Below are 24,781 nucleotides of genomic sequence, written 5' to 3'. Positions count from 1 at the left end.
GCTCCAGCTGCTCAGCGGAGCATTGCGCAGGCACCATACGCTTTGTGTGCATGCGCTGGAGCACCAAAGAGCTCAAATACAGGTAAGGAGCTCAGGCGGGTGGGCCCTCCAGAGCATCATATTGGAATGGTACCCGGTGCTCCTGGCAGGCACCAGTATGCCCGTACCAGGGCGTACTGCCTGCAACCCACCACTGGTGAAAATAATATTCTACCAGAGGTCAGGTTTCTATTTCAAATGATTCCAATGACAATTGAATAAAAGTTATTGAATGAGTAGTAGATATTAATATCTAACTTTGTTTGGTTTCACTTTTTAGATAGGGATTAAGAATAAGATTGCCATATTTGGACTGCAGAAATCTGTATTAAAGTTTTCTGCATCTCTGTCTATGGTGGTCACCCAGATTTTTACATCCTGATTATAGAAATTCTAATCTGGTATAATGGATGCCTTAGGCCTATCAAAAATTTAAGGCAGCAATTTCCCCATTAAATCTTCTGAAATCCCACCCTAAAATGATCCTATCTCTGCCTTCAGCTCGCCACAATTCATGATATGGCATGCCAAAGCATGCCAAGCCAAACCCTTTGACTTTAGACTCTTATTTGGTTACAGAGAAATGAGTTTAGCTCTGTCATCTCTTGACAATGGTCTGCTTTATAGTGATGGAATAGTATTTATTTCTTCATGTCCAAAGCACACACAAGGAAGTGCTTTCTTTTGTTTATTTAGAAGCAGGATTTTCTACAAGTGCTTGAAAGAATATAAATAGGTTAAGCTGAAGAATATAAGCAATGATCTTTATTCTTACAATATTTCCTGAAAAACTGGAAATTCCATATGAAGTTCAAAGTTGCACCAGAGTGATGGGGCTGTTTTATGTCCTCAACTTTCTTTCACAGCAAATGGTTTTTCATGTGGAAATCTGTATGTTACAAGTGAAAAGGATCAACCCACAAGAACACAGCAATCAATAAATATTTGCTGAACCAGCTCTTCAGTCATAAGGATTTTCATAAGGTAAGAAATACCTCAGAATCCTGGATATCACACAGGCATGATTTCATGCAGATGCAAAATAATTCCAGTGGTAGCCAATGAGTGAACATTATTCTATCATAACATATGCTCCAGTGGTGGGTTCTGGATCCTGTTGCAACTGGGACACTGCAACGGGGCCAGGCATCCACCACATTGATGCGTGCAGTGTGTGCGCAGCACACACATGCATACCCATCGCCCACAATGCTCCAGCTGCTCAGCGGTGTGTCGTGCAGGGGCCGTATGCTCTGTGCACGTGCGCAAATGCCCCGATCGGCTTAAATACACATAAGGAGGGTGGGTGGGCAGGTGGGCCCCCTGGAGCATTGTACCAGAAAGGTACCTGGTGCTCCCAGCAGGCACAGGTACGCCCTTACCAGGACGTACCAGTCGTATCCCACCACTGATATGCTCATAACATATGCACCCTATGAAACAATATCAAAGTGGAACATATCAGCTGTGTCAAAAAAGGTTTACAGTTAACAATATGTTACATCTTGAGATTGTATGGATAATGTTGTTGGGGGGCAGGGGAATGCTAGACGTGTGCAGTGCTTCAGAATCAGCCTCCAAACATTACATTAATTTTAAAACTTCATCCTTTCCTAGGATTATTTGGCCACCTTTACACCTACTAGGAAAGCACACAGCTGCTTTGTGGTCTTGCTGACAACTATCACATTGTGTTACTGAAAGAGGAAAATACCTGAGGAAATGGTGGCTAGGAGTCTTCTGTGAGAGAAGGAGGCAAGAAACAAAACCTGGGATTTAATTCTGCGTTACACCTTATGCCTCTAGGCATGACTAGACATCAGTGGCTCTCCATCTCATTTAGATTGCTGTGACTACAATTAAAGAATTTTACATTGCAATCCTAGATCTCTGAAATGCTGAGTTCCAGAGAGACTAATTGCAGTATTTGGCAGCAATATTAACAATATATTATTTCTATATTTTGCTTCTTTCCTGTATAGTATGCAGATTGGCCAAGGAAGCTGAAGACAGCAAACATTTGTTTGGTTTGGTTTTAACAATTGGTTTTATATCACACTATGTGCTATTTTATTTTTGTGTGTGCTTTATACTCTACATATAATAACTCTACTTTGCAAAATATCTTCTTGGCTTTCCTTTGCAATGATGCATACAAGCATATGATTTCTCAGCAAAACAAGGCAACATAACAGATGGCCTAGCACAGTGGTTCTCAACCTGTGGGTCAGGACCCCTTTGGGGATCGAACGACCCTTTCACAGGTGTCGCCTAAGACCATTTGAGAGACCGCCTCCTGCCGATTACCTCCCAAAGACCCATTAGATCCCACAGATTAGGCCTCCTCCGAATCCCATCTGCCGGCCAATGCCGGCTGTCAACCACCCGGAAGAGGGCCTTCTCTGTGGCTGCTCCGGCCCTCTGGTACGATCTCCCCGTGGAGATTCGGACCCTCACCCCCCTTCAGGCTTTCCGTAAAGCCGTTAAGACCTGGCTGTTCCAGCAGACCTGGGGCTGTTGAGTTCCATCCCCTACTCAAATTGGTGTGCTTGTTGAGATCTTTTAAATTGTTTTGTATTGCTGTTCTGTTGCCTTCCCTTTTGTATTGTGTCCCCCCCCTTCCCTTGGTTTTGATAGCCGCCCTGAGTCCCTCGGGAATAGGGCGGCATACAAGTTGAATAAAACCTCTAAACCTCTAAACCATTGGAAAACACATATTTCCAATGGTCTTAGGAACCGAGACACCATGTTGGTGTCACCACAACATGAGGAACTGTATTAAAGGGTTGCGGCATTGGGAAGGTTGAGAATCACTGGCCTAGCACAATATTTATAATCTATTCTCCTTTTTTAAGGGTGGCCTATTTAGTTGAGTTTCATCATTTGGAGACATTCATCTTTTTTCATTCATTTAATACTTCACTTTTTTTAAACTTGATTTTATAGTAATTATATAAGACAAATATTAGAATTGGCTCCATGGGCACTTTAAAGAAAATAGAGAATAATAGAGTTGGAAGAGACCTTGGATATCATCTAATCCAACCCCCTGCTCAGGAAGGAAACCCTATACCATTTCAGACAAATGGTTATCCTATCTCTTCTGAAAAAGTTCCAGTGATAATAGGAAACCAAAACAGAGATTGCCTTTGCATTACGGTCATTTTATAACCTTGCTTCTACTGAGAATGATTAAAGTTAGAGGTATCCTTGTTTAGCCACTGTCTTATACAGCAACTATTAGCAGTTACGATGATGATAAAAAGTAACATCAGGATGAATGCCACATTCACAATTTTCGCAGGACTATATAACAAAGGAAAGCTATACAAAGATCATAAGCACAATGTTGGTTTCATATAGTGTCCATTTTGTTTAATGACTAATTTGCCTGTCCCAGATAGGGTCAGTAAATGAGGACTACTTGTAGTGTTCATCTGGGAGTAAGTTTCATCACACTCAATAGATATTTCATTGGAATAGGGATGGATTGAATTGCCCTGAAAATGAGTCATTTTAATTGCACTGTAGATTTCTTATTATTGAAATGTAAAGGAGAATGCAGATTCAAGGGATGTCATTGAAATCTTGGGGAAGATTTCAAGGCTTGGCACCATTGGATGTTTCCAGAATCAGCGCCTCAGAAAAGGACCTCTGGTTGGGAACTCTTCCAGAAATTGTTACTTTCCCTTTCTGGATATCTTCTTTCTGTTTCTTGTTTCTTATGGTGTAATGTCCTCGACTTGCGACCGGTCTTAAGTCTTCAACATATGACTGACAGCCCGGCAATCAAAGGGTCGTGCCTATTGGCTAAGACGCACCAGGCTGGAAGCAGGCTTTTTGCTCTGTTACTATTGGCTGTTCTGTTTGACAGCTCCCGCATAAATAGCTATCAAGCAGAGCAGGGTGCTGAATTGTACATAGTTACCCTTGCGAGTGGTTCTGTTCAATAAAAGCTGCTCCTGTTACCTCAGTAGTCTGTTGTCTCATCTGTCAGTCCAGATTTCTTCATATGGTACCGGTGGATGTCCACTGTTGTTCCAGTCCAAGCCTGCTTTAAAGAGAAAGAGTTATGAACCTGGAGAAGCTTTTATATTTTGAGGGACACAGACTGAGGAGACCGGTTAACTGTAACAGGAACCTTTTATTAAACACTAGAACAGGCAAGACAAGACAAACCCCCGTCTGACAGCTATTTATACCAGGAACTGTCAGACGGGGAACCAATGGGAAAGCCCGATTTCTCCCACCAGCTGGCAGGTGCGTCCTGGCCAATCAGAAGCGCCTTGCACAGCACCATCTGCTGGCCAGGACACAACACCCCTTTCCCCTGGACTGAGCACGCATAGTCGTGAAAGTACTCGGGGCGTCTGTGTACACGCTGTGAGCGTCTCAATAAAGGTGTGGCTGCCGCCGAAGAAGGAGGAGCGCTGTTGTCTCTGCTCCACTGGATTGGCCGCGTGATTGATGCTGGAGGGCCTACCCTGGCCATAGCGCCAGTTTGTAATGGTAAGTGTTCCAACAAGAACGTGGCGGGCTGCGCAGACTCGGAGCTAGCGGTTTTTTGTTGGTCGGGCCGGCAGGCAGCGTTGGTAGGGCCGGTTGTTTCTGGAACGGCCGGATGGTCCATGGACCCCTGTGCAACTTGCTGGCAGAGCTGGTCTAAATGGTTTAGGTTTAGGTTTCATTTTATTTATATGCCGCCCTATTCCCAGTGGGACTCAGGGCGGCGCACAAACCCAAGGGGGGAAAGGGAAACACAAAAACTACAAATACAGGCATCTAAAAATGACCAACAGCCACACAGATCGAGCGGGGGAGGGAACTCATCAACTCCAGGTCTGCCGACACAGCCAGGTTTTAACGGCTTTTCAGAAGGCCTGGAGAGAGATGAGGGTCCGAATCTCTGCGGGGAGTTTGTTCCAGAGGACCGGAGCTGCCACAGAGAAGGCCCTCCTCCGGGTAGTAGCCAGGTGACATTGGCTAGTAGACGGAACCCGGAGGAGGCCCGCCCTGTGTGATCTAATGGGTCTTTGGGAGGTAATTGGCAGCAGGCAGTCTCTCAAGTACCCAGGTCCAATACCATGAAGGGCTTTATAAGTGACGACTAGCATCTTGAAGCGTATCCGGAGACCGATCGGTAACCAGTGCAGCTCGCGGAGGATAGGTGTAACGTGGGTGTACCGAGGTGCACCCACGATCACTCGCGCGGCTGCATTCTGGACGAGCTGAAGTCTCCGAATGCTCTTCAAGGGCTTCCCCATGTAGAGCGCATTGCAGTAGTCCAGTCTTGAGGTCACGAGGGCATGAGTGACTGTTGCGAGTGCCTCCCGGTTCAGGTAGGGACGCAATTGGTGCACCAGGCGAACCTGGGCAAATGCCCCCCTGGTCACAGACGACAAATGATGTTCTAAGGTCAGCTGTGGGTCCAGGAGGACTCCCAAATTGCGAACCCTGTCTGAGGGGCATAGAATTTAACCCCCCAGACTGAGTGATGGAATACTAACCAAATTTTTGGGAGGGAAACACAACAGCCACTCGGTCTTGTCTGGATTGAGCGCAAGCTTGTTAACCCCCATCCAGACCCTGACAGCCTCCAGGCACTGGCACATCACGTCAACCGCTTCACTGAGTTGGCACAGGGCGGACAGATACAGCTGTGTATCGTCCGCGTATTGGTGGTATTTTATCCCATGCCGCAGAATGATCTCACCCAGTGGCTTCATGTAGATGTTAAACAGGAGGGGGGATAGGACCGAACCCTGTGGGACTCCATATTTCAGGGGCCTAGGGGTCGACCTCTGCCCCCCGACCAACACCGACTGCGACCTGTCCGAGAGGTAGGAGGAGAACCACTGGAAAACGGTGCCTCCCACCCCCATCTCTCATAACCGTCGCAGAAGGATACCATGGTCGATGGTATCGAAGGCCGCTGAGAGGTCAAGAAGCACTAGGATGGAGGGATGACCTCCATTCCTGGCTCTCCAGAGATCATCGGTCAGTGTGACCAAAGCGGTTTCTGTGCTGAAGCCAGGCCTGAATCCAGACTGAAAGGGATCCAGATAATCGGCTTCATCCAAGGACCGTCGGAGCTGAGAGGCTACCACTTTCTCAACAACCTTCCCAATAAAGGGGAGGTTGGAGACTGGACGGTAGTTATTCAAAACGGCTGGATCCAGGGATGGTTTCTTCAGAAGGGGTCTCACCACCGCTGTCTTCAATGCCGGCGGAAAGAAGCCCTCCCGAAGAGAGGCATTCACCATCACCTGGATCCAGCTCCGCGTCACCTCCTTGCTGTTCGCGACCAGCCAGGAGGGGCATGGGTCCAGTGCACACGTGGTGGCACTCACCGCTCCCATGGCCTTGTCCACTTCATCAGGAGCAACAAGTTGAAAGTCAGTCCAGAGATGTCATTCAAGACCTTCCCCCGGTACCCCGGCTGGCTCTGCGCAATTGGAGTCCAGGTTCATCCAAAGCTGAGCAACTTTGTCCGTGAGGAACTGGACATATTCCTCTGCTCTACCTTGTAGGGGGTTATCCGCAACCCTCCCATTTAGGAGGGAGCGGGTCACCCTAAACAAGGCGGCAGGGCGTGACTCAGCGGACGCTATCAGAGCGGCAATATAGGTGTTCTTAGCTGTCCGTATTGCCGAGAGGTATGCTCCGATGCAAGCTTTTAATAGTGCTCGGTCTGACTCGGATTTACTGGACCTCCAGCGGCGCTCTAGGCGTCTCTTTTGGCGCTTCATCTCCCGGAGGTCCTCGGTAAACCAAAGGGCCCTCCTGGATCCACTGCTGCGGATCGGCCGTAAAGGCGCAATCCGGTGGAGAGCCTCAGACGCTGCCGAGTTCCAAGTAGCAACTAAGGTCTCCCCCGGACTGCGGGCAAAAGTATCAGGCATAACACCAAGCGCCGTCTGGAAACACTGAGGATCCATAAGATGCCTGGGGTGGAACCACCTAATCGGTTCCTCCTCCCTAGATGCCTCCGGCAATGTCTCCCATCGCCGAGGAGGACCCTGTAGGAACAGGGCCTGGTTACATCTGAAATGATTCCAGGCAGCCACTTCGGGTCGCCTGCAAAATTCCAGGTGAACACCCCCTCACCCACCAGAAAGGTCCAAGGGGGGGGAGGTTGGAAGACAGCAGAAGGGGTGTAGTCGGGGTGCAGATGGTCTAGGGTGGTGCAGAGTTTCCGGCCCATGAGAAGTTTGGCAGGGGATTTACAAAGGGCAATGGGTGGTGTGTTGGGAACAGAGGTAGGTGGAGAGCCGGGTAGACCAGGGCAGTGGAGCCATGCGACTGAGGGCCTCCTTGGTGGAGCAAACAGCGTGCTCCGCCAAGCCCTTCCCCGCAGGGTGGAACGGGGCCACCAGAGCATGGCGAATTCCTAGGCTGGAGAGATAAAGTTGAAATTCAGAGGAGGTGAACTGTGGCCCGTTATCAGAAACCAACACATCTGGAAGGCCATGGGTTGTAAACAGGGAATCTATCACTTGGATGGTGGCCCCAGAGGTTGTGCTCTTCATGGGAAAGAGCGCAACCTACTTGGACCAGGCATCCACAACAATAAAGAGGGTGAGACCCTCAAAAGGACCCAGGAAGTCGACATGAAGTCGGCTCCATGGGACTTGGGGAAGGTCCCAGTCCCTGTGCGGCATGGCGGGAGGTGCCGGCTGCACCTGCTGGCAAGCCGGGCAAGCTTGCACCCAAGCCGTGATGTCCGCATCCATGGAGAGCCACCAGACATAGCCCCGCCCGAGGTTTTTCATGCGGACTATGCCGGGGTGCCCTTCATGGAGGCGGGTAAGAACGGCACGGTGGAGGGTGGCAAGGATGAGCACACGGGTGCCCCAAAGCAGGCAGCACTGGAGAACAGAGAGTTCAGTGTGGCGGCAGAAGTAGGGAAGCTTCCACAGAGCTGGAAGGCCAGCCCCGGCGGATGGCATCAATGACAGCCAGGAGGACAGGGTCGGAGAGGGAGGCCTGCGCGATGTCAGAGGCTGACATCGGCAGATGAAGGTCCTTGATGAGGCAAATAGAATTAGTAGGGGCAGGGTCATCAAGTAAAGTGGGCAAGGGGTAGCGTCTGCATTACCCATATGGCGGCCGAGTTTGTGGACAAGGGTGTAGGAATAGGCTGCCAAGAATTCAGCCCACATAGACATCTGGGGGGATATGATAGGAGGGGTAGGCCGGTCGCCCGCAAGAATCCCCAAGAGGGGCTTGTGGTCCGTGAAAATAGTAAAGGGACGGCCATAGAGATAATGGTGGAACCTCTTTACTCTCGCACCTCCTTATCCAACTGGCTGTAATTGCGCTCAGGCGTGGATAAGGTGCGGGAGTAAAAGGCAAGGGGGGCCTCCGATCCGTCAGGGTAGGCGTGGCTCAGCACAGCACCAACACCAAAGGGGGAGGCATCACAGGTGAGTAGCAAGGGAAGGCGCTCATCATATTGGGCCAAGACAGGCGGGAAGGTTAAAGAGCATTTGACAGACGTGAGCCCATGCGCCTCACAGCTAGTCCAAACCCTGGGAACGGAGCTGTCCAGCAGCCGGTGGAGCGGCTCCGCGAGAGTGGCCTTATGGGGGATGAAGGCAGAGTAAAAGTTGAGGAGGCCCAAGAAGCCCTGCAACTCAACCTTGTTAGTAGGGGTAGGAGCAACTAGAATGGCCTCAACTTTGGACGGGGCTGGATGAATGCCAGCCTGGTCAATCCAATAGCCAAGGAAGGAAACAGCAGGCACCCCTAGTTGGCATTTGGAGGCCTTCAAACGGATGCCAGCGGCGCAGAAATGCTGCAAGACCGTCCACAGTATTTTGACGAGTCCTGGTCTGTCCGCCGCGGCGATCAGGACATCGTCAAAATACGGGGGGACCCCAGGTATGCCATGGAGCAAGCGCTCCATGAGGCCCTGGAAAATGCCTGGGGCCACGCTAATGCCAAACTGTAGGCACGTCCTGGCCAATCAGAGGCGTCTTGCACAGCACCATCTGCTGGCCAGGATACAACAGAAGCAGAGCCTTGAAGGTGTCCGTCCATAGTGCATCCACAGCAGACAGTGCAGGCCTAAAAATCGCCTAGCCGCTGCCACGGTGCAATGGATTGTCATTCTTTGTATATTGCAACTATTTATCTGCCACTGAAGGAGCTGGAATGTCTAAAAATGGCAGCCATCTCATCTGGATCATGGGCAGTATACAATATAAGTTATTGGTTACTATGGTAACAATGTACAAGATCATGTATGTATATCAGGTGAATGCAACTTACAGAATATCACAGAAGTGAGTACACCCCCCTCACATTTTGTAAATATTTAAGGATATCTTTTCATGTGATAACACTGAATAAATGACACTTGACTACAATGTAAAGTATTTGTTGTTACATATAAAAATTAGCCAATCTCTTTTGTCCTCTTGACTATTTTTCTTCTCTTTTCTTGCCAAAGCAGTCATTTTCTCATTTTCATATAATCCTCTGGAAATCGACAAACAGCGACAGAGAGGATAAAAACGAGAAAGGCCAGTGTGAGACAAATTAAGACATTATTTATATAAGAAGAGTAATTATAGAAAAAGTGGATAGAAAACAGAGGATGTTTTAATTTCTAGAACTACAGCGCCCTCTAATGGTAGATATGATGAAGCCTCAGCAAATAAAAGGCCGCAGGTAAGTTTACACCAGCTTTTAGAAATGCTAGTATCAGTGAAGAGCGATAAACAAATAGCAACAACATAAAAAGAAAAGTGAGAAATGCCTCCTTTGCAAAAGGGATGCAGGCTGTGCGTGTGTGAATAAATATTTGTTTATAATGAGACATCAAAGAGTTAGAACAAAAGTAAAATGGAAAAATAAGTGAAGAAAAGAAGACCGTACAAGTGGAGCATCTACGTGAATAGCTAGAAGAGCAAGTCTTTAAAACATGGGAGACAAGCAGGAAGGCTTTACATGGACTAGTGCAATGTGTCTTACGTGGGGCTGGCTTTGAAGAGAACACAGAAGCTACAAATGCGATAGAATATAGCAGTTATGTGCACCCCTGGGTATGCACGTTATACCTCTGGTGTAATTGGCTTTGGTTGCCAATTTGCTTCTGCATGGAGGTTGCATGGTCTTGGTTGTAGCTTTTAAGTCCTACATTGAAACCAGGTTATTTGATTCATTGCCTCTCCCCAGCTGTGCTTATCCATCCCATCAAGTCTAGTAGGAGAGGAACGCTCCAGTTTCCATCCATCTGGCAAGACCCAAAGTAGAGACATTTTTCTGTCATTGAGCCTGTCCTTTGGAACATCATCTAGCTGGATATTAGATTTGACTGGAGATTGGAGAACCTTGCTGGCCTTTTACAAGGCCTTAGAGACATGGTTTTGTCATGGGGTTTGGAGATCTAGATAAATGGCAGAGATTGAGAGAAATGTTTTTTTGATTTGTTGGTGGTGGTTCTGTTCTGTTTTTATTCTGGCTATCAATTCTGTTTTTGCGGCTTTATGTGATTTTTTCCCATGTTGTTAGCCATCTAGAGTTGTGAGTGTGAGGTGAGTGGCTATATAAATTGAAATAATAAAGTCATTTTATACAAAAGGGGAGAAACATTTGTGTTTTACAACACAAAACTTTAGTCTTACACTAAAGTTGAGTCTAGTTCGCTTTCTCTTTGTGCACATGTTGTACGCAAATTGTACAATCTATAATACAGGAATTTTTAAAGAAGATAAGGAATAGCAATGGAGGTTTCAGGCAGACAGAAACATTGATAATCTATTCTGGATACAAGGCAGGTTATCTTTGAATATATTGCATAGAATCCTAGATTAAACCTGAACCTGGTTAAATATTACTGTATACTCTATTGGAAATATCTTTGTACAATGCTGGCTCCCTTGACTGGGAAATGAAGACAAGCACCGCCCCCTAGAGCCAGACAATTTTATCTTTTTATCATTTAATAATCTCTTGTTATTCTATCAAATTGATGTCAAATGTATTGGGGCAAAATTGTACAATCAGAGAAATCCCAAGCAAACAGATTTCTTATGTTAGGATAGTTCAACAAAGGAAATTGAGATTCTTCATGATCTTGAACTCTGTGATAGGTGTCCCAGCAAAGGCCGGTCTACTCCATCATCATGTTCACTAGCCAAGTAAATGCTTCTGGAAAACCTGTAAGTAAGATACTGTGCAATAGCATTCGGCCGCATCTCCCAGCAACTGGTAGTAAGAACTCACCTTTTCAGCTTTTTGTTATTTTATTTCCTCAGAGGATCTCATTTCAAAAAGTGAGGAAGAAATGAATTCCCAGAGCTCAAGGAAACAGCTTTTTTACTCCCTGCTGAAGAAGCAGACTTGGAACTTTTCACTGTTAATGCTCTCTGTCAGACGAGCAATAAGTGCGCACAAACTCTTTGTAAGGCTTTAATGTGATCAATAAACCTTGATGAACATCCACTATTAAGTGATTTAAGACTTTCCTTTCCCTGTGTGGAATTTCTTGGAAATCTACTTTTTGCACCACAACCATAATCTATAATAGCAAAGTTGTGAGAGTTCCAAGAAATTGCCCTCCAGTAGCCTAGCTTAAAAGGCATCGGGAAGGCCATATGGGATTGATAGCACTTTAATTCAACCCCACAGCATCTTCTGCCTGAATTATCTGCCTTATTAGGCCTACCAGTAAGGCGAGATCTGCTCATACAGCATTTCAGAGCCCATAAAAATCTCACACGTTTTTAAAAAAACAATTAAAGACAGGAGGAATATATTTATTGTTGTTTCTCTACAGCAGGGGTGTCAAACTGACAGCCCACGGGCCAGATGTGTCATGCGCAAGCCATGCTCACCCCAGCTCTGCGAAGGGAAAAAAATATAGTGAAATGTCATATGACGGCAATGTGACACCTGTGCTCTACAGCTTAACTGTTTGCACATCTTGTTAACTGTATTTTAACACCCATATTTTATAGGTAATTTTTTTTGCTTCCATCTATCTACTGTATGTATCTGTTATACTTGATGGCAAGATAAAAAGTAGCTTCCAGCAGCACCCGCAACAAATACATTATACATCAGGTGATATTTTTGAACAGCATGCAGATAGTCCTCAATTTACAACCACAATTGAGACCAAAATTCCTGTTGTTAAGTGAATTTTTGCCTATTTTATGACCTTTGTTAACAGTTGTTAAGTGAATTATTGCAGTTGTTAAATTAGTGACACAGTTGCTAAGTGAATCTAGCTTTCTCATTGACTTGCATGTCAGAAGATCACAAAATGTGATCCTATGACCCTGGGACACTGCAATTGTCATAAATATGAGTCAGTTGCCAAACATCTGAATTTTGATCATTTGACCATGGGGATGCTGCAAAACGGTCGTAAGTTTGAAAAATAATTATAAGTAATTTTCTTCAGTGCTGTTGCACCTTTGAACACTCACTAAGAGAACTATCTATAGTGTGTAAATCTCTTGTTGAAGAAACTTTCTGTTTGTAAATAGGATTGGTAGAAAGTTAAAAACAGAGACAGAGATCTCAACTATATGGAAACAAAAGCAATAGGTGTGTTGAAAAAATAGATCATAATCTTCCTTACAAAAAAGAATATTCAGACATAATGTTATACTTCAAAGGCAATATTTTTTACAAAAATTATTTTATTGGCAGTGTAAAAATTATTTGATTACAGTGTAAACTTTCTTTGTCACCTGAACTTGAAATAACACTGATTACTGTTTTTAAAGAAGCACCTTTTGTTTGTTTCAGCAGTTTTTTTAACTTACAGTTTCAGATATTTCTAACAGAATGAAAAAAAAATTACATGTATTAAAGTTATACAAAAGTTATATCAAATTTAAACATTTAATATAGTATTTTATATTTCAATGATAAATATAACATGAAAATGTAATCAGAGACTTAATATTGGCTCTGCTTTCCTTACATGGAAGTCTGGTGAGCTATGATTTCTGATGCATATTTTATTTTCTTAAAAAAATAAATTGCTGCCTTTTAGGACAGCTACCTTGACAAATTTGATTTGCTTATTGGGCTGTAGATATACTTTACCACAGAAGCAAACCTTCCTAAACCATTTGGAAATATTTTTATTAACCCACAGATTGTGGGTTATAAGACTCTACTTTGTTAATTTGAAGGCTAGCAAGTGGCACAGAAAATGTACTCCTTTTTTTCTTGATATCAAGGAAATCATAGAATAAACACAATGACTAAAGAAAACAATTCATCTACCTAGTGGGTGGTTTCACAAATAGTAATTGTTCTTGCCATATGTAATTAAAAAGCAAATCTAAATTGGACACAAAGAATCTACAAGTAGTCCTCATTTAGTGACTGAAATTGTTCCAATGACTTAGTTAAGTGAAATAGGCAATACGTGGACATACAGTATGTCAGAAAGAAGAGAAAGACACTGCAAAGACACTGCAACAGAAAGGTTGTCTCATACAGTGTCCTGTGCCTGGTTTTCTTCTCCTTGCAGAGATATTGCTTAATCAAGCTATTATTGAGTTGCTTTTCTCCATAGCCCAGCACTTCCCTAAAAAGTGCTAACCCTTTGAGAGCTGTATGCAACATAATTTCATTTTAATGTATGCCGATTATAGTGTACATTCAAAATGACAATAAAGTGATTCTAAGTCCTAAGTTTAACCCCAACGTAACAAGCTCATTCCCTCCAATGCTAGCAGTTACTGACTGAAACTGATCAGACTTTAATCAGTTTCTACACTAAAGGGGTAGAAATGGTTGGGAAATGATTTTTAATTACCATTTATTATCATCATATTTATGAACAATCACTATCCAAGACAGTTGCTAAATGAGGACTACCTCTACTAGAAAAAGTGGATATAAAATTTATGAAGTGTATTTGATAAATTTTCATCTGAAACTATTTTCCCACTGTTAACACTTTTTGCTGTTCAATGCAGACATCCACAAGGTCCTACCGAAGAGCAAAGGAATTCTGCAATCATTTGCTAAAGGCTGTTTATTCTTCTACTGAAATTAGACAAATAATTCATATATATCCTTTTATTTCCACAATTGCTTTCTGGAAAATTAAGTTGGGGAAAAGATAGCATTAAGAGAATTACACAGAGATGTTGTCAATTTTTAATATCACCCTGCTTTAACCCTTCTTAATAGAGCATCTAATATTATTTGTATTCTCAAGGGTTCTGTGGAAAAGTGATTGTACTTAAGGTATTTGGCATAAAACCATGAGATTCTCTTTGGCTTAGGTAGCTGATTATCATTACAAATAAACTCCTACATTTTGGGCTTCAAGTCATTTCATTAAATTCCTTCTTGGTGTTTTATTGCCCAGCGTTTAGTTGTACAAGTTATATGTTATACATGAATTGCCAAAATATGAATCCATACTAAATAAACATGGATGTTTAATATTTGATTCTCTTGTGCTTTGTAACAGCCTGTTACCATAATTCATACAATAACTGGTTTAGACAGTTTTATTTAACTGGCACAGTTACAGGTAGTTGTTATATTTTGTGTTCTTTTGCTTCTTTTTAACAAAGGAATGTATAACAAGTGGCTGGAGAGAAGTGCCAATATTCGATGTGCTTCAGGCTCCAAGGGAAAGAGTAGTGATTATCTTAGGAATCTTTCCATTATCTTAAGGAAACTTGCTGCTTACTTAGTGGCAGTGTAGTTCCCCGGGGGCGGGGGGAGTTACAGTTTTCAGTTCCTTTCTATACAATCCACTCCAATGATGTTATCTGGGCATCGGCAAGAACGGCCTCCTGGGGTAGCCAGACATAGATGAGTACAGCCTCCATTATTCAAGGAACAGTAGTTATGTCCTGCAAAATATATATGCCAGCTTAATGAATCCAAATTATTTATTAAATAAAACCTTTTTACAATGATGGCAAATATCTGTAGCTCAGGTAGAAGAGGAGGGTGGAGGTTGATTCTCTGAGCTTTTGGGTTTTTTCTGAATGTTTCATTACCAGGCTAGGTAACAACTTCAGTAGGGTTTAGGCCCTTATAAACAGAGGAACACTGACATTTACATTCCCTAAACTCAGCTAAAGTTATTACCTAGCCTGCTAACAAAACATCTGGAAACCAACTCATAATCTTGGAGAACAAACCTCCACACTTTAAACATTTTTTGGTAAAACAAATATTAAACCAGCTTGCATATGTAAGCCACAATGTACCTTAGGAGAATCTTCTTTTACTGTCTACTGTTTGCATACAAAAATGAAGACCTTGGTTCTTTCAGAGAATCCAGTCTAAATATCTCGCAAACTGTGCGACAAACTATAATAATAATGGATTGGAAAATCTGTGTATTTGGTTAATGAGCCACATATCACAGGGAAAGATAACTAACTTGGGTAGTTCCTTCCTAGAATTCTTCTCAGCATTCTTGAATAATACTTGCCAAAACTCTTATTAGTCAGCTCTGAAATGACATTTTTGTCACACAAGCTGTAACCAATACTCAAATTTCCCAAATATTAACCAAGAGCTTTGTATTTGCTTTTATAATAATTTTTACTTTATTCAATCCATCTTCTATTTTAGCTTTTTTTGCCTGTTTCACAATTGCACAAACAAGGTGTGTCCCCCCCAAAATAAGACCCAACTGGAAAATAAGCCCTAACATGATTTTTCAGGATGCTCATAATATAAGCCCTATCCTCAAAATAAGCCCTGTTAAGATTGTCAGTCGGACAGACACATTTTAGTACTGTATTCCCCCCAAAATAAAGCATAATCAGAAAATAAGCACGAATGTGTCTTTTGGAGCAAAAATTAATATAAGACCTGGTCTTATTTTGGGAGAAACACAGTAGGATAAGTGTTGAATAATTTAAGATCTTTATTTCTAATTTCAGCAAAAAGCATGCCAAAAGCTTTTTATTCTTGATAATGCTAAATTCTTGATGGCACTGATCAGTCATGAAAACTGACTAAAATTACAAATGATACTCTACTAAAATATATTACCAAGCAGGAAAATCTAATATTTTCTGTTTGTTTTAGCTCTTCTAAAGCGATCGAAAGAAAGAAATGCAATGTACTATTATGAATGAGGCTGATTTTTATTGATAGAATTTCTCCAGAGAATTTTCTGAAATCCATGGTGTATCTTCTTTCATATTTCAGCCTCTACAGTTTGTTATAATTTTTTTTAAAACTCACACCATTACCTGCTGGACATTGAGCCAAGGCTGTAGTTATTCCATAAAGACGAGTGCGCTTATAGGGTTGAAAGTTATCATTCTCTTTAGAGATTGTGCGATCCACTGCTACCACAGCATCTCTATGGCACACAAAATAGTGACATAAATAAAATATGAGATAATGGAGAAAGAAGGAGAGAAAAAAATTACACCTAAATAAACCAAAACTTGTTGGTGTGCACACATACACCCACACACACCTCAGGAAATTTATTTCAGTTATCTGTCTGCAGTGGATGGAGTATTTTTAATTTACAGATTTGCCCTAACTATATTTAAAGTCTTTATCAGTTATAAGAGGCTTGGAAGTGGGGGAGTGGAGACTATGAATAAAGCACAGGCTTTTTCTGTAAATAATACAAAACAAACAAAAACAGGTAAATCATACCTTCTCCAGTCAGTGTAAAATAAATTCTTCCCATAACTTGTGATGCTAAAAGGATACTGAATTCCTTCAAGGATCTTTCGACGGCTGTGTTGATTGAGATCCATACATTCTACTCGTTTGGTCCCTGCATGTGAAAAAAATAAGCTGGACTTTGCAAGAAACCAATGGCCCTTTTCTTTATAAGGTTTTAATTTAGCATTAATATATTCTCAGCTAAAGAAGATAGCTTCTCCACATATAATTTGTACAGGATTATTTGAGGATTCCCCCCCCCCCACACACTTTTTGGATAAATACAGTATATATGCAGTACTATCATGGCTTCCTTTTCAATTCTTCTATATTAGTCCATGTCAAATCTGTCTACATCTTGTTCAGACATTCACACTGAAAGTATTAATTACAAAGTTTGCTTGCTGTCAAAACAGTTTTGTATTGGACACCTAAAGAACAATGTAAATAAAACAACGATTCTTAACATTTGCTTTCCTTGCCCCTTTCTGTATGCTTGAATCATTCTAGGGCTAACCATTACCCATTCCCATTATCGGTAATTTAACATAATACTTTTTGTAATGACTGACAGTCCTGAGAATTTCAGATAGCAGACTTCCACAGCTATGCCTTCGACCTGAGAAATTAAAACTGGACTTTGATGAGAGGTTAGGAGTCACCTCTAAACCACTGCTATTTTGAAACAGAAAAGAAAAAGATAAGCGGCAGTAATTGTTGAGAACTGAGAAGTAGCACTATCATGACAACACCTTGATATTTTTAGCATCCAGCTGTTCACTTATTTCATCAGTTTAGTTCATTCTACAGTGCAAGATTTTACCTGCATCTACCCAGCACAGCAATGAAGAATAGGTGTCAAATGTCAGCCCATTTGGCAGTCCCAAATCATCCTTCACAAGAATTCTTCTATTGGTACCATCCATATAGGAAGTTTCAATTTTAGGAGCTTCTCTGTTCCAGTCTGTCCAGTAAAGGTTTCTGAGTGTATTGATAAAGACACATATACAAATAAATAAATGTAATGGTGCATAAGGAGGGTATTGGTATTATGTAGTATTATTTCTAATAAAATTACATGGATATTTCCATTAAGGCAACAGGAGTCAAGCTTGACATGGGGGAGATGGTACCTTTGCACAGTATTTTTCTCTTTATTTTATTTTGATAATAATGTAATCACTGATTGAGGTTCACAATAATTTGATCTCTGGTTCACTGTGTTATGTAAAATAGCAGGTAAATCTTGAATGTATCTGCTATTTACATAACACAATGAACCTCCAATCTCTCAATCACTTTTTAATCTAAGGTATTGTGCAAACGCAAGTCAGGCAGGTAGTTTATACATTGAATCTGAATGAAGTTAGATAATTTATAGTTCAGTATCACCTAAGGAAACAGCTATGTCAGCAAACTGAGAGAACAATTTAAACCAGAGGTATCAAACTCATGTCGTCACAGCGACATCACATGACATATTGGGACTCCCCCCCCTCACTAACCCGTGCAAGGGCGTGGCCAGTGCATGACGCATCCAGCCCATGGAAGCCGGAAGTTTGACAGTCCTGAGTTAAGCCATCATATATTTTTAAAAAGAAAAATAGGACATAGCATATTATATTTAGCCAGTTGTGTGATACTAATTAAATTTTAGTGTCTTTGGTATGTTACATGATCTCAGCCAATATGTTGAAGAAAACTAAAATTTGGGGTAAACACATAGCTCAGTGAATGGCCAGTGAGGTTTTCGTGTGAATACACCTTTTTTTCCCAAGGAAAAAAAGGTCAGACGTTTAAAAAAATCACTTGCCTACCAAAACACAGGGAAAGTTTTTGCAGTAGCTAGAAAATTCTAGGCACTATATACCAAACACTAAAAACATTACACTGATTCTTATTATTTGTTAATTTAGCATACTGCTTCCATTCTACATTTTTCTTTTTGTTTGTTATAGAACTATAGTTAAATTTGTAGTCCACTATGGGACTAAGACTGTTGCCTGTTTTCAATTAGGCTTTCATTTTAATTCATGAATTCAGAATATTTTATTAGTATGCTGTACAAGGTAGGTTGTGATTATTGTGAGTTCAAGTACTGTAGTGTGATATTCGATTTAGTACAATTTATAAATAGATACTAGGTATGTTTAATGTGAGCCAAAATTCTGTTAGTGTGAGGCTGGCACACACACAGTTAAAACTAGTGCATGTACAGCCTCCCTTAAACCATATTTAGCATATAGTTTGAATAAATAAAGACAAGATATAGAGCAGAGGTGATATTCAGCCAGTTCTGACAGGTTCTGGAGAACCGGTAGCGCAAATTTTTAATAGTTCAGAAAACCGGCAAATAGGCTGGCCCCACCCCCGCTGCCTCCTAGCTGATCTTCTTTTGTTGCCCTGAACAGGAGAACAGAGCTGCAAAGCAGGTTAGTGGGGTAGGGAGAGAATGGGGATTTTGCAGTATCCTTCCCCTGCCACGCCCACAAAGCCACGCCATGCCAACAAAACCAGTAGTAAAAAAAATTGAATCCCGCCACTGATATAGAGTCATCTCTCATCCCTTCACTGATCTGGAACTAGTCTGTTTTCTCATGTTTCACCCTGTCCTGTATATAGTTTCTATCTAGGATTCTTATCTTCCTAAGGACATTCCACTGATTGGCACAATCCATACAACTGAATGCCTTTCTATAACCAATGTTTCTTTAAATATCTCTTGGAGGGTTTTTGTTGTTGTTGTTAAATTCCTTCTTGAAATCATTTTTTCTCAGTGCTGGCTTCTTTTTCTTGGCAATCTTCACCATCTGTTCTGACAATCAGTTTAGATTCTTGTTTTTCTTGGCAGTTATTTTTCATGCTCATCCTTAATGACTTATTGTATTTCATTACACAGTTCATCTGGTTCTTTCTCAATGAGTTTTGGGACTTCGAAGCAATTCCTGAACTTCTTGAAAATTCTGCAAATGCAGTCAAACTCTTATTGTGAAAACTGCTTGGCTTGTTCTTCCACTTTAGCTTGACTTAGAGCTTGCACATAAGCAGTTTGTGATCTATTCCCCAATCAGCCCCTGGCTATGCCTTTGCTATTATAACTGAGCTCTTCTACTCTTTGTACCATTAATATAGTCAATTTCATTTCTATACCCTTTCATACAACACTGGTCCAGTTTCACCAGGTTGTACCTGATATGAGATACCCTTCTCACCTTTTCTAGTCTTGAGCTACTGCTGGATTTCCAATTAAAATCATTTGCATAGAAAACACCGTGACCCGTCAAAACCGCGCTTGACTAAACCGCGCCCGATTAAACCGTGTCGCTGACATCATCAACAGGGCGACAACAACCAGCACGGAGAAAGAAGGGCGCTTTAAATAGCGCTTTGAAAGCAAGCCGATTCAACTTAAGGTAAGGGTTACGTTTAGGGTTAGCTTTAGGGTTAGGTTAAGGGTTAAGGTTAGGTTTAGGGTTAGGTTAAGGGTTAGGGTTAGGTTTAGGGTTAGGTTAAGGGTTAGGATTAGGTTAAGGGTTAGGTTTAGGTTTAGGATTAGGGTTAGGGTTAGGGTTAGGTTAGGTTAAGGGTTAGGTTTAGGGTTAGGTTAGGATTAGGTTTAGGGGGGTTAGGTTTAGGGGTTAATTTTAGGTTTAGGGGTTAATTTTAGGTTTAGGGTTTACAGAGTGCTTCTGTCTCCGCGCTGTTGTCGTCCTGTTGATGACGTCAGCGACGCGGTTTAGTCGGGCGCGGTTTAGTCGAGCGCGGTTTTGTCGGTGAACCAGAAAACACAATCTCATACTGGCAGTTTCAGCTTGTATACCATATTAATGTTTGTAATCTGCCCACCTCTAGACGAGATGTGTGGCACAAAAATCAAATAAATAAATATAACAGAAAGTCCCTAAGCTGATCCCTACACTGAAAGAAATTCAACATTCAAAGGATGGGTTCACACAACATATTACACTAAACTATAACAGACTGGACAAATTATAGTCAGGTTGTTATAGGATTCTACCCATCTCTTACTATGCTGTGGGACAATGTATTTATTTGGCTATAACATGTTATGGACTGATAGTTTTAGCATGGGAAAAAGTCTGATATAGGTACTGAAGCAGGATGGGCGGTAGGAATAGGAAATAGATTGGAAATAAAATAACAGGATATTTATACATCCCTACCCCCTCACAGGATCTGCAACAATGGCTCGAGGATTCACCAGCTCAGTGTCAAACAATACACGTCGATGGGTGCCATCGACTTTGGCTACCTCTATTCTGTCAAGCTGAGAATCAGTCCAGAAGATGGTACGACCAAGGTGATCCAGTGCTATTCCTTCAGGACTTTCCAAATCTTGAAGAAAGAGATATGAAGAGAAAGCATTAATCAAATGGTATGATTAACATTCAAAGCCATTTCTGAGGAAGTTTATTTTGTTCACGAGATCTTCCTTCCACATTTGGTCTCAAAAGCCTGAAGAGGGCTTGAGGGCTTGTTACAATGGTAATTGTAACACAAAAAATGCAGGGGTCCCTAATAATAAGAAAAATGCTGAGACCTAGTGCCATATTTTTATGTACATCCAGTGTGGGTATTGAGGATTTTGAACCAATTTCCTCTGGACTGGAATATCTCATCTTGCTCCAAGCAAATTCAAGGAAAGTACATGTTGGTTGTGAATAGGATTGGCTAAAAATCACAGCAATAACTCTTTAGTGGTAAGGCAAAGGCAGACTACTATTCTTAAAGATATCAAGAAACTACATGGGATAAATTATTAAACAAAAATATACATTCTGTTGAAGAAAAGGTAAAAGGAAACTACATTGGTGGAAGCATTGGTAGATTTCAACTGTTATTTCAATACAGGGCGGGGCATAACCTTTTCCTAGGGGGTCACAGCAACACTTGTAATAACAACACAAATAATTCATACACCATTCGAAAGCCCATCAAAAACTGAGTTTATTGACACGATTTAATAGTCAGTATGACCACCATTAGCCCTTCGAACAGCATTCAAACGAGGTGGATAAGAACACAACAAATCTTCAAACAGTTCCGTTCGATTTTCCAGATTTTTCAACACAGTTTCCAAATTCATTCTCAAAGTTTCAACCGAAACAAATTTAACATTTAATAGCTCATTCAATTCAGTTTTTTATGGGCTTTAAAATGAGGTGTCGCGGAAGTTGTAAACTGCTGTCGATCTTGCTGTGACCCCCTAGGAAAAGGTTATGCCCCGCCCTCTGGAAAATCTGGAAAATCGAACGGAACTGTTTGAAGATTTGTTGTGTTCTTATCCACCTCGTTTGAATGCTGTTCGAAGGGCTAATGGTCGTCATACTGACTATTAAATCGTGTCAATAAACTCAGTTTTTGATGGGCTTTCGAATGGTGTATGAATTATTTGTGTTGTTATTACAAGTGTTGCTGTGACCCCCTAGGAAAAGGTTATGCCCCGCCCTGTATACAATTTCTTAGTTATGGATTTACAATAATTGTTGGAACACTTGCCCTAATCTTCAAATCAATTACTATAAGTAGTATAAGTACAATCTTGGGAAGAATATATTTCTTTTGTTAATTGACTGATACAATTTTGTTCTGCACTTCCTCAGGAGCTCCCAGTAGTGAATAACACAATTGTTCTCTCACAACTTCCCTGTTGAATAGGTTGAACTAAAGAGTGTCACTGGCCCAAAGCTATCTAGCAAACTCCAAGGTTCAGTGAGGCTTTATATGTAGATCTCCCCTAACCCTAAATTATAATGGTATAATATATTGTGGTACAGTATAAGTCACTATTTCCATTAGTACTTATCATATTGTGACTTTTAACATTCTAATTAAAGTAAATACTGTAGGTTTATTCCATATAGACATCTACAAGGAAATATCTGGGTGCCTGTATACTTTCACAAATATGACAAAGTCTCTATTGTTTTTTACTAAAAGAAACAAAATGGGGCAAACTTATAAATATTTAAATATTGTCAATATGCACTTTTCTGATAGGTAGACAATACTATAAACTATTGACTGAAAAACAAACAGAGGGACACCTATTTTGAGAACTTTTTAATATCAATTGCTCTTTAGTCATCAGGAGAAAATTTAGAGTTCCAAGTAGCTAATTGTTTTGGGAAAGAGATTTCAGCTTTAGAAGAACTCCTAAAAATGTATGCAACTAGTTTTTCTTGGACAGTGACCAGGTCCAAGGCAACAGGAAATAGAAGCTGATAACCTTTATACTGGCTCCAAGGACTGATCAGAAACACAGATTGCGTATAGACATCTTTTTAAAAGTTCAACATTCATTCAACTGTGCAGGATTTTTTTCAGCTCAAAGGGGTTTTGTTCTATTCAAGAGAGACTGACCACAATTTAGGCCAAGACTGTAAGCACATTCTGTTTTTAAATTAATGTTATACAACTTTTGGTTTTTTAAAAAAAAGTATACTGCAGTTTGCCTCTTAAAAATGTTAACACTATCTTTTATGTATAAACTCCAGGACACTCCCGCTCCCTACTTCTTTTCTAATTTTAAATAAGATAAAAGGAGTACTGAACTTTTTCTTTTCTTTTCTTTTTTTAGGTTTTCAAACCTATGTTTTGTGATGAAAAGTTTCTAGTTGATTAAACAAGCCAGTAAAAGCCACTAAGTTATTTGATTCTGCCCACATAGTTAATGAAATGGATGTAACCATTTTAAGACACTTATTATGGTATGTAACTCTTCCAATACTGTTACAAAATTTGATTGCTGTTTTGATTATGAGACCACCTCGTAATCAGTCAGGCATAATCCACCCATGTTTTAATGCAATGACATTTATAACATTAAAACCGTTCCCCCATTTGATTGTAATGTTGGGATTATGCAAGAATGGAAAGGAATTGAAGGTTCAGGGCACAATGCCACATTTCTCCCCATGGGGTAGCTTCTGCAGATGTTAACTTGAGCAGATGATTATAAAGGTCATAGGCTATTCAGCTGACATGGAATATAGGTTTTAAAGGGAGTTCACATGTGCAAAGCCACTTCTACTTATCAGGAAGGGGTTAATGCAGACCTCCCTGTAAAAACTCTTTCACAGAGGCAGCTGTGCTAGTGCTCTGTGGCCCTGTGAGATACAGCAGCCAGAAGAGTTTCATCCAAGTTGGCACGTTCCTTACATACATTTTAAAAACTTTTTCTAAACAAGTCAGTAGGTTATTTGTTCTCATGGAGATTGAAATCTCCATTCTAGGCAATAACTCTCACTGAGCTCGGGGATATTTACTTCTGAGTTTTATATAAAGGGACAGCACTGTACATACAAATTAGGGATAATAAAATAAGCTCCTGTAGCAATAGATGTAATCAAAATGACATGCAAAATATTATAATAAAATTAGCTTAATACACATCACTTTAAAGAAATAAATTGCAAATAAGTATATGTCTTCATTTGCCTGTTATACTAAAATAACATTGAAAACTCTCAAAAATTGAAAAATGCAATACATAATAGTGTTTTATTCCAAAATATTTTAAAAATAGTAAATCAAATCAGTATTTATTGATTTGGGAACAAAGTTATCCTAATCAGTACCATCAAGATAAAAGTCTGGTTTATCAACATTATCAACATGTCAATTCAAATCTACATAATTTTTCAAAGTTCTTGGCTGTACCTAATAAATATAACAATGGATTCTTTGAACAGAGTAGCATTAGTACCATTCTACCCTAAAGTATCTTTAAGTTTCCTGAATCTGGTTGCTTGTATGAGAACTTAGATAGTAGTAGTAGTAGTAGTAGTAGTAGTAGTAGTAGTAGTAGTAGTAATACACCAATTGAATCTAATTAATCTAATTGATTAGGTATTTTTCTGAAACTAAAAAGCTTTTTGATGCAGCAGAATGTTGAGCGTTTTTCCTCCAAAAAGAGACAAATACTGCAATTCTCTATCTGTGCACTAATTTCAAACTTACCCCATAGGGCTGATTTTTTTAATCAAGATATTGTGAGAGGTTATGCTGAGGGCTTCAACGTTAACTGTGGAAAATCATCTTCTATCTTTGGAAATATACATTGGGCTCAGAATGACAT

General features: G+C 41.1%; 1 protein-coding gene and 1 long non-coding RNA gene across 2 annotated transcripts in view; one reads left to right on the top strand and one right to left on the bottom strand.

Annotated features, from left to right (window-relative positions):
* Positions 1-887: 887 nt before the first annotated feature.
* On the top strand, positions 888-24,771 carry LOC148045006 (uncharacterized). Its single transcript, XR_015696987.1, has 4 exons — positions 888-1,023; positions 20,875-21,076; positions 23,282-23,411; positions 24,671-24,771. It is a non-coding gene; the product is annotated as an uncharacterized LOC148045006 (long non-coding RNA).
* Positions 12,678-24,781, bottom strand: part of NID1 (nidogen 1) — a 60,193-nt gene continuing 48,089 nt past the window's right edge. Inside the window, exons 16-20 of the mRNA XM_087718066.1 lie at positions 20,865-21,036; positions 17,504-17,661; positions 16,669-16,792; positions 16,248-16,360; positions 12,678-14,885 (exon numbers count right to left, since the gene is read on the bottom strand). Coding sequence (XP_087574192.1) covers positions 14,764-14,885; positions 16,248-16,360; positions 16,669-16,792; positions 17,504-17,661; positions 20,865-21,036 — 689 coding nt within the window. The 3' untranslated portion in view covers positions 12,678-14,763. The remainder of the gene's footprint in view (positions 14,886-16,247; positions 16,361-16,668; positions 16,793-17,503; positions 17,662-20,864; positions 21,037-24,781) is intronic.

The sequence above is a fragment of the Thamnophis sirtalis genome, unplaced genomic scaffold, assembly GCF_051295495.1.
Source record: "Thamnophis sirtalis isolate CommonGarterSnake01/CBP01778 unplaced genomic scaffold, rThaSir2_p1.2 scaffold_6, whole genome shotgun sequence".
NCBI lineage: Eukaryota > Metazoa > Chordata > Lepidosauria > Squamata > Natricidae > Thamnophis > Thamnophis sirtalis.
This window is presented reverse-complemented; position numbering and strand designations above follow the sequence as displayed.